The sequence below is a fragment of the Phyllostomus hastatus genome, unplaced genomic scaffold (genome assembly GCF_019186645.2).
Source record: "Phyllostomus hastatus isolate PE091 unplaced genomic scaffold, TTU_PhHast_1.1 phas_scaffold_216, whole genome shotgun sequence".
NCBI classification, from domain to species: domain Eukaryota; kingdom Metazoa; phylum Chordata; class Mammalia; order Chiroptera; family Phyllostomidae; genus Phyllostomus; species Phyllostomus hastatus.
Window position 1 is genome coordinate 6266127 of NW_025334018.1, and position 19408 is coordinate 6285534.

The 19408-nt window shown below is 39.1% G+C and overlaps 1 protein-coding gene across 1 annotated transcript; it reads left to right on the forward strand.

Moving 5' to 3' along the window:
- The first annotated feature begins 2095 nt into the window (after positions 1-2095).
- On the forward strand, positions 2096-7518 carry LOC123833442 (late cornified envelope protein 2A-like). Its single transcript, XM_045861624.1, has 2 exons — positions 2096-2277; positions 7156-7518. The coding sequence occupies exons 1-2, from the start codon at positions 2096-2098 to the stop codon at positions 7295-7297; spliced, it is 324 nt and encodes a 107-aa protein (XP_045717580.1). The 3' UTR covers positions 7298-7518.
- The last annotated feature ends 11890 nt before the right edge of the window (positions 7519-19408 follow it).

Here is a 19408-nt window from a genome sequence, read left to right on the forward strand (position 1 = left end):
TCTCCTATAGCAACCTTAGTTACTCATACATCTTCAAGTGGTTATTTAATTACCAAAGAACTAATCTGGTTTGTGTGAGGTGAAGCCCTTCTGTATAAGACTAATAAACCCTGGCAAACCCCTGTCAGAGGATTTCTCTATTTCCTAAAAAATGCCCCAGCTACAATGTTGCTCAATGACCTTAGTGATAATTCCTTAATCACAGCAGTTTAACCCTGTGTCTGTTAATTAGTAGATTTTTAAGTAATGTCAACTTAAAGAAGTCCACTCAGGTCTTATTTTATTTCTCTTTACTGTAAGTATTGATTGTTCCTATACAATACAATAGCTCAATAATACAGCTATTCTAATTCACAAGCACTTTCAGTCCTCACCTTCAATTTTGAAGCAAAAAGTCTGTTAGAACCTCCAAGCTCCTTCACATCTCAAGTTGCCTCTCCCCTCTGATGAGAGTACTCTCACCTCAATGTGTCTACTGCCCTTCAGGGGCCACTGCACTTCTCAAGCTGTTTACTGTCATGCCCCCCATAAATTCTTTGTGGTCCACATTCTGCTCACCTGCTCTCATTTCCACAAAACTGTGCTCTCATATATTTCTAGGAACTAAGATCCGGCATTAGTGAAAATAACCTACACCTCCCTGGGAAACTCTCTTTCTACAAGGGGTTCAGGAAGCCAGCAGGCTGCCATGCACCTGCCTGAGTTTGCCTAAGTGTCTCATAAATATCTCCCTTCCTCTTCCTGATATTTAATCTTTATCCTAAGTTGATTATGCCAGATACTGTACCAACAATAATAGGAAGATATGTAAAACATGCACAGCTTTCAAATGTTCCAAGTTTAGACAGCCAAGTAAAAAGATTGTGAGATGGCACTGAGGTCCAAGCTATGAGGAACATAAACAAAAGATCGAAATCACATGGCACATAACACAGTTCATTGCTTACAAGTCATCCTCCAAGACCATCCACTCCTAAAAGCAATCTGCATCATCTTTGTGTCACTGATATCTTGCAAAATTCTGGGCCAAAAATACACAATACATATTTCCGGACTTCCTGATACTGAGTGAGTGAATGGATGCAGATGGAATGGCTGGCCTGTAGCAGGCCTGGGGAGCAGACATCTGGGTGTTTCTCCCTTCCAGGGTCCCTCATGGCCTTGTGCAGGGAGATCCTGAAACCCCAGTGCAGTGAGTGTGAGAATACTCACTTCATCCCTGGTTATGAAAGTCACTGCTGTGCATACATGGGCTATGCCTCACTCCTGGGAAGACACTGGGCCCAGGATAAAAGGGCTCCAGTGCTGAGCTCCTCAGTCTCCTTCTCTGACAGTGACAGCTCCTGCCTCCTCCACAGACCAGGTGAGTGCTTGCAAAGGAGGCTGCAGGGGGACAGGAGTGTGAGGAGGAAGGGGCAGAAGAAAGCAGGGCAAGAGGAAGGAGTCACTGGGGGTGGATGTGGGGACTGTGTGAGGATTCTGTGACCTGCAGAAGTGCCTAGCTTCTCTCTGTAAAGTCTCTCAGTTCATCCTCTCCTGACTTCTCTTGGTCAAGCAAAAACATGGTAAGAAAGAGGCCATGTGGCTGGAAATGTTGTAGGTTCAGGAGAAGAGGGCAATAGGAAGACCTGCACAGTGGTCCGTGGGGTAGAGGAAGAGAGGAAGAAAGAGCAGCAGGCACATGGTTGAACTGCAAAGGTTTGGGCCATAACGATCTTTCCCTCTCATCCTCCTTCAATAAGCATGCTCAGAGATGATGAGTATCCACTGGAAATGTTTGAGAATAATGGATCCATCATGGGAAGGATTTTGAATTAAGGGCTGCAATGTTTCCATGTGGTGGAGAAGCCTCAGACAGGGACTGACTTTTAGGTCCATGTTGGAAGAGAGTATCTTTGACTGGAAAACAACAAAAACCAAGAGAGAGGTCTAGTGTAGTCAGTTACACTTCTATTTTGTTTATAGATCTAGTTCACAAAGAAGCTTGTCTTGGGTGAGGAGTCAATGAAATCCAGAGAAAAGGACACATCTATTTGTGACTTGCGTGCTGATGGATTTTCATTTTCTCCCTAGGTTTGCTGACTTCCTGTCTAAAATGTCCTACCAGCAAAGTCAGCAGCAGTGCCAGCCCCCTTCCAAGTGTCCTATCCCTAAATGTCCCCCCAAGAGCCTACCTAAGTGCCCGCTCCCATGCCCAGCCCCATGTCCTCCTCCAGTCTCGTCGTGCTGTGGCCCCAGCTCTGGTGGTTGCTGTGGCCCCAGCTCTGGTGGTTGCTGTGGTTCCAGCTCTAGGGGTGGCGGCTGCTGCCTGAGTCACCACAGGCGCCACAGACCCCACTGCCACAGACATCACACCTCTAACTGCTGCGGCAGTAGCAGTCACCAACAGTCTGGGGGATCTGATTACTGCTCCAGGGGCTGCTGCTGACCTCAACCTTGAGGACTTACCACAGCAGAATGGGAAGAACCAAAGTGTGGAAGACCCTTACTCTGCAGCCTGCTGCTCCTCCACTCTTATTTTCTGTCTTCTGTGTCCTGCAGTTGGAGCTACTGAAATCTTCCAATGGGACCTTCTGCTTTTTCCTAAATATTTCTGGCCCCCTTTTCTTCTAGTTATAAAATTAAAAAGTCTTTCCCTGAACCTACCTGCCTTTTGCTTATTTTGTCAGCAGCACCCCCATAGATCATGTTAGGAAGTGGATCCCTGCACTGCTGGGAGATAGAAGCCTTCTTAGGAGTGTGGGTCAGCTGTCCAGTGTGCACTCACAGGCTCCTGCTAGAAAGACTTGCATAGGACCTATCCTGCAGGTCCTATTCTGCAGACAGGACCACTCTAGGTTTCCAGTCGCTGGTTGAGGATGTTCATCTCTGTGGGTACACTTGAGTTTTTTCCACATTTAATCCACTCTATCTTTATTAATAATTATAATAATAATGTTTCTAACTGCTAATATTAAGTGATGAATTAAAAAATACTAGTACTGCACCCAACAACAAAAACCTGGAAGCAAGCCAAATGCTCTTTTACTGGAAGGTGGCTGAGACATTGTTAGACATTCACACACAGACTGGGATTCAACGTTCCAAACAGCGGACTGAAGCCTCACACCTGGCACAAATAAGTAGAAGCACCTCTCAGAGCCTTACATGCAGCAAGATACTCTTTTATAAGTTAAATGACAGTAAAATATATACTTTTGGCTGTTGTACATATGGTTGGAAATAAGTACATAAATGGAAAATGAGATATAGATAAAAAATTTCTTTTTGAATAATGAGTAGTTTGGATAGGAAAGAACAGAGTGCAGTGTGTGGGGTAGAAACACATGGTTAGAGGTAGGGTGGATATTGTCAACATCTTAGTACTCATTTCAGTGGGTTCTCAGTTCTGTTTACAGTAGTAAAATGTATAAATAAATTAATTATTCAACAGATAGATGAACAAAATGAATAATTAAGTGGGTCATGCATGGGAAAATGATGACAGTGTGTCATGGTCCAAGAATTCTGATTTCTCCCATGGTTCTGATTTTCCAAAAAGTATGTGATACTGGTAAATTCTATAATGTTCTCATTTGATTCTCACAGCTCTTTAAATATATGATTTTGATTTCCATTAATTTTATAAATAAGAAAATTGAGGTTTGGTTAAGTGAACTAACTTGCCCACATTTAAACAGTAAGAACAAGCCAGACCCCTGTCAGTATCTGAGACTTTTACTGCCTGGTCTCCTCTCTTCTCTTGCTCCTCCTCCCTGGTGGGCAATCTGATACTCTTGTGACATCAGTTATCATTGTCATGCCAATGTTTAGGAAGCTTTTTCTAGAGTGCACTTCATTGACCCCCAAATCTAAAACAGCCTACTTGTCATTTAAAACTTACTCAAACACATCACTCTGCTTTATTTTCATTTTCCTAATCACCAACAAATGGTTTCTTATTTACTTATTTGTGTGTTGTTTTCTTCCCACTTAAATGTAAACTTCATGAGATTACAAACCTTGTTATCTTGCCTGGTGTCATCTCTTTAGTATCTAGAATGGAATATTGTGGTTACATGGAAAATATTTTCTAGCTACATAGCTCCCAGGTCAATATTTAAAGTCCATTTGCATTTTCCTAGCCTTAGATTGATTCATTTAATTGTCTTTCAGATTTCACCAATCAAGAGTTCCATTCTCATCTTAAATTCAAAGTTAAAAAATAATTCCCTTTCATTCATTAAACCACCTCTCTGTTGATTTTCAACTTGGTGAACAGCATTTTTATCTGTTCAGTTCAGAAATTGAAGACATTTTGCTTTATTCTCTCTCTTGTAATCCTTTCCCCCCATCTCTTGGGTGTTCATTGGCTAATGAAAAAGCTAAAGTGTCATTAGGATAAATGATACTCAGGCAAATGTTTAAGAACATATTTTATGAAGTACTGATAATTTCATTTTAAAGAGATCATTTGTTTTATTGCATTATTGAGAATAATCTCTCATTTGTGAGGTATATGCATTAGGGACATGTATCATCTCAATGAAGTTCGAGTCTGTGTCTTTGAGTTTTTAACTTTTCTTTTCTTAGTGTTCTGTTCTGTCAAAAAAGATAACATAATCACATGTCATAGGCTTGTTGTGAAAATTAGATGAGTTAATATGTGTAAATAAATGGCTTAGGACAGGAAAATAACTTTTTGTTCTCAGGTGACACAAAACCCTCAGAAACACACTTATTTCACAAGGTGCAGTTCTTTTGCCATCACCACGATGAGCAAACTTATCTTCATATTAACATCAGCATCATCACCATGAAATAGCCACTTTCATCAATGATACCAGTTCTTTGAACCAACCTCTATAACTAACCTCCATAACTAACCCAACCCACATCATCCATGACTTTGCTGAATATATAAAGATAAAGTCCTTGCAATCAATTCCACACATTTCACACTCAGTTGAATACTGTCTTAATAAATATTAAGTTTTTGTTTTGATAAATCTCAAAAAGTGATGATTTTCCTAACTGTTGTTTCTAATTCTTTATAAAGTTGTCTTTCACTTCTCAATTATTTAATACTTTATTAAGCTCCTTCAACAGAAGATAAATTAAATAGTGACTTCTGCTCTCACATCTCTTCCAAAATCGGTTTCTCAGAGGTCATCATTGATTTCCTAGCAGACGAATAGAAGGGCTCACTGGAGCATTTGACAATGATGATCATCTTTTTCTTAGAACTCTCTTTGCTTGAGTAATAATGACTTTTGAAAAGTATTTTTTCTTTCTTAGTTTAATGCTGACCTCTCCTATGCAATATCCATTCTATTTTTCATCTGCTATGCATCAAGGACATGTTGGTACCCCAGTTCTCTTTGGTTCTGATGACCATGAGGAACTTGTCCTTGCTATAGCATCACTAGGTACCATGTTTCTTTCTGGTCTGAGTTACATGCCCTCCCTTGAGCTCCATTAGCACCTAGGGCCTATGTCTAACAACAAAGTCACACATTTCCTCATCTGTCTTCTGCAGTGACTGTGACAGCCTTCAAGGCAGGGATGAGTATTTCAAGTGCTTAGTAGGGTGTCCATTCCAGTGTAGAACACAGCACATACATGCCTAATTAGGTCTCCTTGCCTCTAATTTAAAATATGGTAACAATGCAAGAATATGTATTTCATATATCTGAATATTTTCTACATTCATAGTTTTCTCAAAAGCAAAGTTCAATGTAATCTCCATGTCACATTTGACCCAGTGTGTGTCCTCATCCAGGTACTTCTAGAGTCCCCCAGATAAACTGAGACTGAGTCACAAGCCTCTACCATGCATACTGAAACACAGCCTCTTTGTCATTCTTTAGTTAGTCAGAATCACAAACTCCTTTCTTCTTATATGCCTATTCTGTTTATGGAACTCCAGGAGAAATAGAGATGAATAAAATCCTGTATAAATTCTGTTCTCAGCAGACTCTCCCTCTTGAAAAGCAGACAGGCATGTAAATGGCCATGACATTGTAAGCTAAGAGCTGTTAGGGGCACACACGGATCATAGAGCCTTGTCCAGCACATTGTAAATTGATTTATAATGCACTCTGTACATGTACATCCTCAAGGAAGCCCAGCTGGTCTTTATGAAAATTATCTCTTGCAAAATTCTGGGCCAAAAATAGACAATACATATTTCCTGACTTACTAAATGAGTGGATGTATGCAGATGGAATGGCTGGCCTATAGCAGGCCTGGGGAGCAGACATCTGGGTGTTTGTCCCTTCTGGGGTCCCTCATGGCCCTGTGCAGGGAGATCCCAGAGCCCCAGGGCAGTGAGTGTGAGAACAGTCACCTCATCCCTGGTTGTGAAAGTCACTGCTCTGCATACATGGGCTATGCCTCACTCCCGGGAAGACACTGGGCCCAGGATAAAAGGGCTCCAGTGCTGAGCTCCTCAGTCTCCTTCTCTGACAGTGACAGCTCCTGCCTCCTCCACAGACCAGGTGAGTGCTTGCAAAGGGGGCTGCAGGGGGACAGGAGTGTGAGGAGGAAGGGGCAGAAGAAAGCAAGGAGAAGGAAGAAATCATTCAGGATGAGAGATATGAAGGGTCCTGCAACCCCTACAGGTCTTGGTTCTAAGTATCATCATGTTCTAATTTATTCTTTGGGAAAAAATGTCCTTGGATATGTCTTATCCATTTGACATCCTTGAGATTAAGGGTTAAAACTGAATAAATTACATTGTGTCTTTTGGGGACAAGAAGGTTTATATCATGGTGACTTTTGAGCCCATGTAGGAAGATGATCAACATACATATAGAAGCAAAGTAGAAGAGGAGAGAGATATTTGTTAAAGCTTGCTCTCCTCCATAGCAGTTTTCAAGTGCCATTGTAGGGCCTGGTTCATGAACCAGCTAGTTGTAGAAAGTAGGCTTTTATAAAAGCTGGAGAAGACAAAGGTTAATGAATTTTTGAGATTGTGTACTGATTTCTTTTTTGTTTCTCTCAGTTTAACTGAGCTTCTCCTGAGATGTCCTGCCAGCAGAACCAGCAGCAGTGCCAGCCCCCTCCCAAGTGCACCCCCAAGTGCACCCCCAAGTGTCCTCCCCAGTGCTCAGCTCCATGTCCCCCTCCAGTCTCTTCCTGCTGTGGACCCAGCTCTGGGGGCTGCTGTGGTTCTAGCTCTGGGGGTGGTGGCTGTTGTCTGAGCCACCACAGGCCCCATCTCTTCCGTCGGCACCGACACCAGAGCTCTGACTGCTGTGAGCGTGATACCTCTGGGGGCTCTGGCTGCTGCCATGGCTCTGGAGGCTGCTGCTGAGTTGGGTCTTACCCACAGAAGAGCAGCAATCGGAAGATGCAAGGAATATGGACCCACTCCTCTGAACTTCCCCTCACTTTACATCCTCTCTTCTGTTCTGGAGTTTGAGATGCTAAAACAATGAAGTCTTCTTATGGAGCTCTTCACAACTCCCTGGTTCCAAACCCCACATATCCCTCCATGGAATCATCACTCCCTCAATTCCACCATGAGAAAAATAAAGTTTCTTCTTCCAGCAGCCCTCCTCCTTGCTCTTGATCTTTCACCCACACAGCACCACCTTCCTATATTCTTTCCCTTCCACCCATGGATCAATGTTTCCCTGGGCAGTATCACCCAATTCAGGTTCTGAACATGCCAGGGAGTGTGCTGGTTTGTGCAGACAGACCCCAGGACAGAGACCCAGAGCAAGTTCAGTGATCTCATTCTTTAATCCAGAAAAAGGGCTTCTTCCCTTCCTGTCAGTTCCAGTGTTGGGGACAAAATATGCCACACATGTACTGGGACATTAGCTCTCATGTTTACTGTAATTCACATTAAAGAATACTCCTAATATTGGTCATGTTTTATTTTTATAACATTCTTTGATGGGTAGGTAGGAAAGACACAACCGATAGCACTGGGACATGAAGATACAGAGATTTGAAGAGGCCCTATGGAGAGTCTATACAAGAGCTGAGACCAGAGCATGAAGTCCAGTCTTTTGTTCTTTTAATTATTTCTAAAGTCATGTGATCAAGCCTATATACTCCAAATTATTTAGCTCATTGGAAACTATTTCAGAAATGATTATTTTACCATTAGGTGAGCATCACAATATAATAAAAACAGCTATAATATTAAGTAATAATAATATAATGATGGCTATAATGACTGTTGCCTTTATTGAAGTCCTATTCATAGCCTGACTCTCCATATACCTTATTTAACTTTTATAACAACCTATGAGGTTGACTACTTACATTTTATATGTGATGAAACTAACCAAGGCTCAGAGAGAGGAAGCGACTTGCTAGGCTGGAGGCAGAGCCATGGGATAAGCCAAATCCTGTGCTTCTCCAAAGACCCTGCTGTTCCTGTGGTCACTCAGCCTCCTAACTGTGGGTTTTACTTCTTGAGATCAAATAAAATAAAGTGTCTTACAGTGCCTAAAACTAGTATAAGGTCAACAATTCACTTGGTAAGTTAAGAGAAACAGTCTCCACACCTGTGTTCCTGCTTCTGCTCCAGCTCCATGCACACCATCTTTCTCAGGGCACCCAGAGCCTGATCCTGTTACACCTCCACTTAAAATACATGCCAATGACCTGAGGATGTGGCAGGGCTGGCCCTTCCTCTTGCTTCATGGTCTGCTTTCAGTTCTAGGAATGCACCACAAGGTTCCCTGGTCCCCATGCTTTCCCTTCATACATCCTGTTCCCTTGTTTAGCATGCTCTTCACACCCTTTGCTCCTACTTATCCTTTAGATCTCAGCCCCATGTTTACTTGGAAAAGTCTTTTCTGCTCTCCCTGGCCAGATCAGCTCTCCCCTAATGAGAGCATTCCCAGTCCTAGGCAGCTCTCATTATTCTGTGGACCTCTACTGCCACATGCTAATCAGGGTTATCATTGGCTATTTATCTGCATGGCCTTTGGATTGTTTGTCTTCTTCACTTGAGGAAAAGGCTCTCTAAGAACAGAGGCTACATTTACATTTGTGTATTTGTTTATCTTATTGTTGTGTCCCTAGGATATAGCATAATGCTTCATTCACAGTAAATATCCAGTAGCTGAGTGAATAACTGCATGCACCAGAGAATGAACAAATCAGCATCAACATCATCACCACCATTCCTTCAAAGTATATTAGTATTGAAATGTCTTTCTTAACTGCTCCATCCCCTCAGGACCTACATATACTAAAATATATTTATAGTCTACCTGAAATTGAAATTCAACTGGAAATCCTGTATTTTTACTTGTTAAATCAGGCAACACTACCCCAGACACCTGTGGGCCACCTGATTTCACATTTGGAGGCTCTGTGAGGTCCCGTCTCCCACTGGTCTACATGTGTGGCTTTTTCTCCTGAATGAAAAGGTAAATCATTGGATGGCCTCAACTCTTGATTCATCCTCCAAGTGCCTCTTTTATTATGCTCCTACTCTGTGAGTATGTCTATCAGAGCCCTTGTCACCCTGCATTACACGTGTCTAAGTGTTTTCTTATTTGACTGTAAACTCCTTGAGGGTGGAGCATCTGAGTAAGTGCTCTGAGAGCGTTTGTTGAATGAGTGGACAATGATGGTTCTTAATTCAATTCTAGGAATGATAGGTGACCAGTAAATACTTGTTGAGTGAACTGGATTTAGTAAGCTCCACTTTCTGAACTAAGATCTTACCCATCTAGCATTGAGCATTTGAGACAATGACTGTTAATAAGGGAAATATAAAAGGAGTAGTTATCACCAAGAGGAAAACACTATTTAAAATGTGTAATTCAATGTTTTTAGTATATTCACAGAACTGTGAATAATCTAATTTTAGAATGTTTTCATCACCCTAGAATAAAATTCTATGGCCATTAGCAGTCACATCTCATTCCCCTGAGTCCTAATTTGTCTCTACAGGTTTGCTTGTTCTGAGCATTTCCTATAAATGGAATCATAAAGAATGAGGTCTTTTGTGCTTGGCTCCTTTCACTTAGCATAGTGTTTTCAAGGTTCATCCATATTGTAGGATGTGTCAGAATGCCATTCTGTTAATATACCACATATGTTTATTCATGCATCACCTGATGGACACTTGGGTTGTTTTTGCATTGTGGCTATTGTAAATAATGCTACAATAAAATATTCATGTATACATTTTTTAGTGGATATTTTCATTTTGCTTAGTAGGATTTTCATTTTGCTAAAAGGGGAATTGGTGGATCATACTGTTTTCCTTAGTAGCTGTACCATGTACATTCCCACCAGCAGTGTACTGAAGGTTCCAATTTCTCCATATTCTCCCTAACACTTGTTACTACCTTTGTTTATTAATAAGCATGCTAGTGGGCATGAAGTAATATGTCACTGTGGTTTTGACTTGCCTTTTCTTAATGACTAGTGATACTGATCATCTTCTCATGTGCTTATTGGCCATTTGTGTATCTTCTTTGCAAAAATGTCTATTTGGATTCATGGTCCACTTTCAAATTGTGATGTCATTTTTATTATTGAGGTGTTCATGTTCTTTATGTATTATAGATACAAGTCTTTTTTCATATATGTAAATCGCAAATACTTTCTCCAATGCTGTGGGTCATCCTTTCACTTTCTTAATAGTTTCATTTGTAACACAAACGTTTTTAATTTTTCTGAAGCCCAATTTATCTCTTGTTACTTGTGCTTTTGGTGTTGTATCTAAGAAGCCACTGCCTAACCCAACACCATAAAGATTTATTCCTATGTTTTTTTCCTAAGAATTTTATGGTTTTAACTCTTACATTTATGTCTTGATCTATTTTGAATTAATTTTTGTGTGTGGTATGAAGAATTATGTATTTTATCTTAACTTCTCCCATATTTTAATGAACAACTATATAATCTTATTGTACAAATTTATCTTCTCATCTTTCTACATACATATCTAATGCTGGTACTGTCTATTGTCATAGCTTTCTATTTTCTATTTTTTCATTATTCTGTCTCAATTGGTAGTTTGATCTCTTTTTCTCTCTCTATTTTTCTAATTCGATTTCTATTTTTAACATCAGGATGAAAAATAACTTCAGAATTTCTCTAGTCCAACCTAGACCCGGAGAATTTATATGATTTCACTGGAGGTCATACAACTCTTTATGTTAATAAAAGATACTTAAATAAGTAAATTAACATTATAATAATAAATTAACCTCAACATTAAATTTAGGCAAAATATATATAAGATATCAAGTCTGTAAACTGGAAAGTAGTTTACCTTTGAAATCCATAGCAAACAAATAATTTAAACATAAAAGTTTAACCTATATTTTTACTTTCAGTTTAATAAAGGGATCCCATCTTTCTAGCCATCTTATGTCTACAGTTTTTTCTTATATTTTATCAGAGAAGCAAATCTTTTTATTGGTCCCTAGGGCTTATTGCTAGATTTATTTACATAATGCATTCAATAAACACTTATTGGGCACTTTCTAGGAACCTTCTAGGCACCATCTTCTACCATCAAAATTCTCATCACCTTGTGAAGAAACCAGACACATCAGCAAAGAAATACAGTATTTGTAGGTCCTATAAAAGAAGATTGTTGAAGACCCAAAGGTGGTCCATTTTACCTGGGATAACTGTGTGAATAGAGACAGATAAGACTGATGGAGACAATGGTGTTTGAGCTAAATGAGATATTTAGCTCAGTATTAATATGGGAAATATTAGTAGATGTTTGGTATACATAGAGAATAGAGGTAGATAGGGAGAAAGGGAGCAGGAGAGAGTGTTCTGAGCAGAGGAAAAAATTCTGAGAAAATGCAGTAAAATGAAACACCAGACTACATTAGAAGTAACTGTGAGGAGTTAAGATGTAGCTAAAGACTTCTCAGTAATCAAAAAAGATCAGTGTTTGATGTATTTTGCCAATGAGTCCCCTTTGCTGTGCTCTAAATTATTAGCTATTGATAACCCAGTGATGTTACATTGGTAACATTCTGTGAAACTGAGGATCTGATTAAGCAGGACTTTGCATTTGCCACTGTAAAAATTGAGAGCTTACTATGATTTTTAAAAAGCAGTTGGTTTAGTTTCTCATTTGGCTTAGAGTATTATTGCTTGATGGTATGAGTCTTACAAGATAGGAAGTCTTTCAGAAGTCCCAAATTCTCTGTGCAACTGAATACAACTTGCCTAACTTAGTTTTTATCCTATCAATGAAACATACATACATTCTATTTAACTGAGGCAATATTATCAAATTTGCAAAATGTTTATAAGACTTAAAGTAGATAAAGCTCTATTTTGTGTCATTGCATGCTCTGTTTAATATTAACATTTCTCTGTTCTCCCTATCACAACCTTTAGGTGTCCGTGTTTCTTCATTTATTAAACAGCCATGTGGTGACAATTTATGATACTACCTTTACTCTAGTGGATATTTAGGTACTCTGTGGCTTAAATATACATCAAGTCTATTGAAGCTGGGCTCAGGGAAAAACACTTATGGTGCTCCGTGGCAAAGTAAAACCCTGACTACTTCAATTCTTGAGGGTAGAGGTCATGAGATACTAAGACTTTACATGGAAAGAATAAAAAAACACTCAGATGACAAATGTCACCTCTCAGGGATAAGATTCAGTACCTCTGGTTATTATAGTGATGTGAGGAAGACTAAAAGGAAAAGAAGACTGCAAAAAGATTCAAATGAAGGAGAGTCTTATTGAATCTGTTGAAAACATACATCTTTGCTAACAGGGTAAATGTTGATGTCCTAGCTCTCAGGATCAAGACATCACTAAGACACCAGTAAATTCTTTTAAGGTTCAGCAAGCAGGGCCCCAAAGGATCATAAATCCTGGAATAGGTCTTAGAGTATAACAAAACATAGAGTACACCTCCATGTGTTTGAAACTCAAGGTAACTTCATCTCATTTTATATTTACTCCCCAGGGCCTCTTTCTCTACTTACCTTGGCTAGGAATCCTGGTTCTTATTTTAAATTTAATTTTTAATTATATTTTTTCCTTACCTTTTAACCCACTGATACCCCTCTCCCCATCCTCGCAATCACCATACTGCTGTTCATGTACATGAGCCCTTTTTCTTTTTTGCTCAATCCCTCCACCCTCTAACCTCCCCAGCCAATAGCTGTCATCCTGCTCTCTATCTGTAAGTCTGTCCCTGTTTTGCTTGTTAGTTTAGTTTGTTCATTAGATTCCACATTTAAGTGAAATTATATGGTATTTGTCCTTTTTCCTACTGGCTTATTTCACTTAGCATAATGTTCTTTGGGTCTGTTCATGCTGTTGCAAAGGGTAAATTTTTCTTTTTTTATGGCTGAGAGTAGTATTCCATTATGTAAATATCCCATAGCTGTTTTATCCACTCATCTACTGATGGACACCTGGGCTGCTTCCATGTCTTGGTGATTGTAAATAATGCTGCAATGAACATAGGGGTGCTTAAATTCTTTAGAATTACTGTTTTGGATTCCTTTCGATATATTCCCAGAAGTGGCATTCGCAGGTCAAAATGCAGATCCATTTTTCATTATTTTGAGGTAACTCTATACTGCTTTCCACAGTGACTGCACCAGTCTACAGTCCCACCAACAGTGCACTGGGGTTCCCCTTTCTCAACATCCTCAATGATGATAGCCATTCTGACAGGTGTGAGTTGATATCTCATTGTGGTTTTAATTTGTATTTCTCTGATGATTCGTTATGTTGAGCATCTTTTCATATGTCTATTGGCCATCGGTATGTCCTCTTTGGAGAAGTGTCTATTCAGGTCCTTTTCACATTTTTTACTGATTGTTTGTTTTTGTTGTTGTTGAGTTTTGTAAATTCATTACAAATTTTAGGTGTTAACCCCTTATCAGATGTGTTAGTAAATATGTTCTCCCATTCCATGAGTTGTCTTTTATTTTTTGATGGTCTCCTTTGAATACAGAAAGGTTCTGTCATTTCTTTTTTTTTAATTTTATTTTAATCATTGTTCAAGTACAGTTTTCTCCCTTTTACTCCCAATCCAGCCCACCCACCCAACTCTCCCCTCTTCCCTCCCATTACCACCCTCCCCCTAGTTTTTGCCCATGTGTTCTTTAAGTTTGTTCCCGTGAACCCTTCCCAATGTCCCCTGAAATTCCCTCTTTCTCCCCACTGGTCCCTGTCAGCCTGTCCTCTATTACAGTGTCTTTGGTTATATTTTGCTTGTTTCTTTGTTTTGTTGTTTAGCTTCCTGTTAAAGGTGAGATCATATGGTATTTGTCTTTCACTGCCTGGCTTGTTTCACTTAGCATAATGCTTTCTAGCTCCATCCATGCTGTTGCAAAGGGTAGGAGCTCCTTCTTTCTTTCTGCTGCATAGAATTCCATTGTGTAAATGTATCATAGTTTTTTGATCCATTCATTTACTGATGGGCATCTAGGTTGCTTCCAGCATCTAGCTATTGTAAATTGTGCTGCTACGAACATCGGGATGCATAGGTTCTTTTGGATTGGTGTTTTAGTGTTCTTAGGATATAGTCCCAGCAGTGGAATTGCTGGGTCAAAAGGCAGATCCATTTTTAGTTTTCTGAGGAAGTTCCATACTGCTTTCCATAGTGGTTGTACCAGTCTGCAGTCCCACTAACAGTGCACGAGGGACCCCTTTTCTCCACAACCTCTCCAACACTTGTTGTTTGTTGCTTTGTTTATGATGGCCATTCTGACTGGTGTGAAGTGGTATCTCATTGTGGTTTTAATCTGCATCTCTCTGATAGCTAGCAATATTGAACATCGCTTCATGTGTCTTTGGATTTCCTGTATGTCCTCCTTGGAGAAATGTCTGTTCAAGTGCTTTGCCCATTTTTAGTTGGATTCCTTGTCTTCTTAGAGTGTAACCATGTAAGTTCTTTATATATTTTGGAGATTAGACCCTTGTCTGAGGTATCATTGGCAAATATGTTTTCCCATACAGTTGGTTCTCTTTTAATTTTGATACTGTTTTCTTTAGCTGTGCAGAAGCTTTTAATTTTGATGAGGTCCCATTTGTTTATTCTTTCCTTTATGTCCCTTGCTCTAGGGGACAAGTCAGCAAAAAAGTTTCTGCATGAAATATCTGAGATTTTCCTACCTATGTTCTCCTCTAGGACTTTAATGGTGTCACATTTTATATTTAAGTCTTTTATCCACCTTGAATTTATTGTTGTATATGATGTAAGTTGGTGCTCGAGTTTCATTTTTTTGCACGTGGCTGTCCAGTTCTCCCAACACCATTTGTTGAAGAGGCTATTTTTACTCCATTTTATGTTGCTGCCTCCTTTGTCAAATATTAATTGACCATACAGACTTGGGTTTATTTCTGGGCTCTCTGTTCTGTTCCATTGGTCTATGTGCCTGTTTTTATGCCAGTACCAGGCTGTTTTGATTACAGTGGCCTTGTAATATAGTTTAGTGTCAGGTATTGTGATCCCTCCTACTTTACTCTTCTTTCTCAAAATTGCAGCGGCTATTTGGGGTCATTTATGATTCCATATAAATTTTTGAAGTGTTTGTTCTATGTCTGTGAAATACGCCATTGATACTTTAATAGGAATTGCACTGAATGTGTAAATTGCTTTGGGTAGTATGGACATTTTGATGATATTAATTCTTCCAATCCATGAACATGGTATATATTTCCATTTGTTTGTGTCTTCCTTGATTTCTTTCCTGAGTGTTATGTAGTTTTCTAAATACAGGTCTTTTACCTCTTTGGTTAGGTTTATTCCTAGATATTTTATTTTTCTTTTTGCTATTTCAAATGGGATTTTTTTCTTGATTTCTGCTTCTGCTCTTTCATTGTTGGTGTACAGAAATGCCTTTGATTTCTGCATATTGACTTTGTATCCTGCTGTTTTGCCAAATTCACTTATTAGGTGGAAAAGTTTTTTTGTGGAGTCTATAGGACTTTCTATGTACACTATCATGTCATCTGCAAACAGTGACAGTTTTGTTTCCTTCTTTCTGATTTGGATGCCTTTTATTTCTTTTTCTTGTCTAATCGCTGTGGCTAAAACTTCCAGCACTATATTGAATAGAAGTGGTGAAAGTGGAAAGCCTTGTCTTGTTCCTGGTCTTAGTGGAAAAGATTTTAACTTTTGCCCATTGAGTATGATGTTGGCTGTAGGTCTCTCATATATGACCTTTATTATGTTGAGGAATGCTCCCTCTATTCCCACTTTGCTGAGTGTTTTTATCATAAATGGGTGCTGTACCTTATCAAATGCTTTTTCTGCATCTATTGATATGATCACGTGTTTTTTGTCTTTGCTTTTGTTTATGTGATGTATTATATTTACTGATTTGCGACTATTGTACCATCCTTGCATCCCTGGAATGAATCCCACTTGGTCATGGTATATGATCTTTTTAATGTATTGTTGGATGTGGTTTGCCAGTATTTTGTTGAGGATTTTAGCGTCAATGTTCATCAGTGATATTGGCCTAAAGTTTTCTTTCTTTGTTGTGTTTTTATCTGGTTTTGGAATTAGGATGATGTTGGCCTCATAAAAAGAGTTTGGGAGTCTCCTGTCTTTTTGGATTTTTTGGAATAGTCTGTGAAGGATAGGGGTTAGCTCTTCCTTAAATGCTTTGTAGAATTCTCCTGTGAAACCATCTGGTCCTCAGCTTTTGTGTGTTGGGAGTTTTTTTATTGCTGCTTTAATTTCTTTTGTTGTTATTGGTCTGTTCAGGCTTTCTGCTTCTTTTCCATTGAGTTTTGGAAGATTATATTTTTCTAGAAATTTGTCCATTTCACCTAGGTTTTCAAATTTCTTGGCATACAGTTCTTCCTAGTAATTTCTTACAATCCTTTGTATTTCTGTGGTATCTGTTGTAATCTCTCCTCTTTCTTCTGATTGTATTTATTTGGATCTTCTCTCTTTTTTTCCTGATGAGTCTGCTTAAAGGCTTGTCAATTTTGTTTATCTTTTCAAAGAACCTTCTCTTGGATTCACTGATCCTTAGAATTGTGCTTTTAGTCTCTATGTCATTTGATTCTGGTCTGATGTTGGTTATTTCCTTCCTTCTGCTTGCTCTGGGTTGTCTTTGTTGTTGTTCTTCGAGTTCTTGTAGACGTAGGGTTAGGTTGTTTGTTTGGAATGTTTCTAACTTTTTTAGGTGGGCCTGAATCGCTATGAACTTCCCTCTCAGGACTGCTTTGGCTGTGTCCCATAAGTTTTTTGGGTTGTTGTGAGTTCATTTTCATTTGTTTCCAGAAACCTTTTGATTTCTTCCCTAATCTCATTCTTGACCCATTCATTATTTAATAGCATGCTATTTAATCTCCATGATTTTGAGTGTTTTGGGTTTTTTTCCTTGGGATTGGTTTCTAGCTTCAGTCCCTTGTGATCTAAGAAAATGCTTGGTATGATTTCCATTTTCTTGAAATTGTTGAGGCTTGTTTTGTGTCCTATCACGTGGTCAATCTTTGAAAATGTTCCGTGTACATTTGAAAAGAACGTGTATTGAGCTTCTTTTGGATGGAGGGCTCTGTATATATCAGTAAAGTCCATTTCATCAAGGGTATTGTTCAATGCCACAATATCTTTGTTGATATTTTGTTTGGAAGATCTGTCCATTTTTGATAGTGGGTTGTTAAAATCCTCCACAGTAATTGTGTTGCTGTCCATATCTTTCTTGAAGTCCTCTAAGATTTTCTTTATGTATTTGGGTGCTCCTATGTTGGGTGCATATATATTTACAATATTTATGTCGTCTTGGTGGATTCTTCCCTTGAGTATTATGAAAGTGACCTTCTGGGTCTCTCTTTATGGACCTTTTTCTGGAAGTCTATTTTGTCTGATATGAGTATTGCTACTCTGGCTTTTTTTTCCTGTCCATTTGCTTGGAAGATTTGTTTCCAACCCTTCACTTTCAGCCTGTGCAGGTCTTTTATCCTGAGGTGGGTCTCTTGTAGGCAGCATATGTGTGGGTCAATTTTTCTTATCCATTCAGCTATTCTATGTCTTTTGATTGGAGCATTTAATCCATTTATGTTTAAGGTTATTATTGATAGGTACTTATTCATTGTCTTTTATGTTCATGTGTTCCTCTCTCTCTCTCTTTTCCTTCCCTTCCTTAAAGCAGTCCCCTTAGAATCTCTTGCAGAGCTGGTTTGGTGGAGGTGTATTCTTTTAGACTTCTTTTTTTCTGGAAAGCTTCTTATTTGGCCTTCTATCTTGATTGAGAGCCTTGCTGGGTAAAGTAGCCTTGGTTGCAGACTTCTGGTTCTCAGTACTTAGAGTATTTCTTGCCATTCTCTTCTGGCTTGAAGTGTTTCTATTGAGAAGTCAGCTGTTAGTCTTACTGGGGCTCCCTTGTATGTTACTTCCTGTTTCTCCCTTGCTGCCTTTAAGATTCTCTCTTTGTCTTGAAATTTTGCCATTTTAATTATGATGTGTCTTGAAGTGGGCCTCTTTGGGTTCCTCTTGATTGGGACTCTCTGTGTTTCCTGAATTTGTGTGACTTTTTCTCTCATCAAATTAGGGAAGTTTTCCTTCATTACTTTTTCAAATAGGTTTTCTATCCCTTGCTCTTCTTCTTCTCCTGGTATCCCTATTATATGGATATTATTATGTTTCATATTGTCTTGCATTTCTCTTAATCCCTCTTCATTCTTTCTGAGCCTCTTTTCCTTTTCTTGCTCTTTCTGGGTGTTGTTTTCTACTCTGTCCTCTAGCTCGCTAATCCAATCTTCTGCTTCATCAATCCTGCTTTTCATTCCTTCTACTGTGTTCCTCAGTTCAGAAATGGCATTCTTCATTTCCTCTTGGCCCTTGTTGAGAGTTTCCATTTCCTTTTTCATGTTTATATATTTTGCAGTGAGTTCATTGTAGCTTCTCTCTAGTTTCTGATAGCTCATTGTGAGTTCATTGAACTTCCTGGTAATCATTGTTTTGAACTCAATATCTGATAGTTTAGTTGCCTCTATTTCATTGAGCATTTTTTCTGAGGCTTCCTCCTTTCCCTTCAATTGGCGATTGTTTCTTTGTTTTCTCATTGTTTGTGGGATTCTTCTTGTTAGCCTCTGTTTCTTAAATTGATCTGTTCTGGTTCCCTGTGATTATTGTGTGAGCTTCTGTGGTAGAATACCTGTGAGATTCAGTGGTGCAGTCTCCTTCATGTATCCTGGTGTTCACAACTTTCCCCTACTCTTTTTTGTGATCAGTTGGAGGAGTAAGGCAAAATGGTTTAAGACAGCAAGACAGTATACTATGATATTTACATTAGCAGCCAGTAGAGAAGAGATGGGTTATCCTTTGACTCCTTATAGTGTTAACCGTGATCTTCCACCCCACTATCCACACTTTAGAAAGGATGGAAAGAAGGTAAGACTCTTATTGGGGATGAAAGGATTGTTTGTTAGTTGGATTTAGAAAGCTGTGAGGCTCTGGGAGGTCAGATTCTAAGGTAGAG

Excerpts from the sequence above, each read along its gene's own strand:
- LOC123833442 (XM_045861624.1), top strand. The coding sequence starts at position 2,096 with ATGTCCTACCAGCAAAGTCAGCAGCAGTGCCAGCCCCCTTCCAAGTGT. Across the intron at positions 2,278-7,155 it reads CCCAGCTCTGGTGGTTGCTG|TAGCTCTGGGGGTGGTGGCT; the intron begins TGGTTCCAGCTC and ends CTGCTGTGGTTC.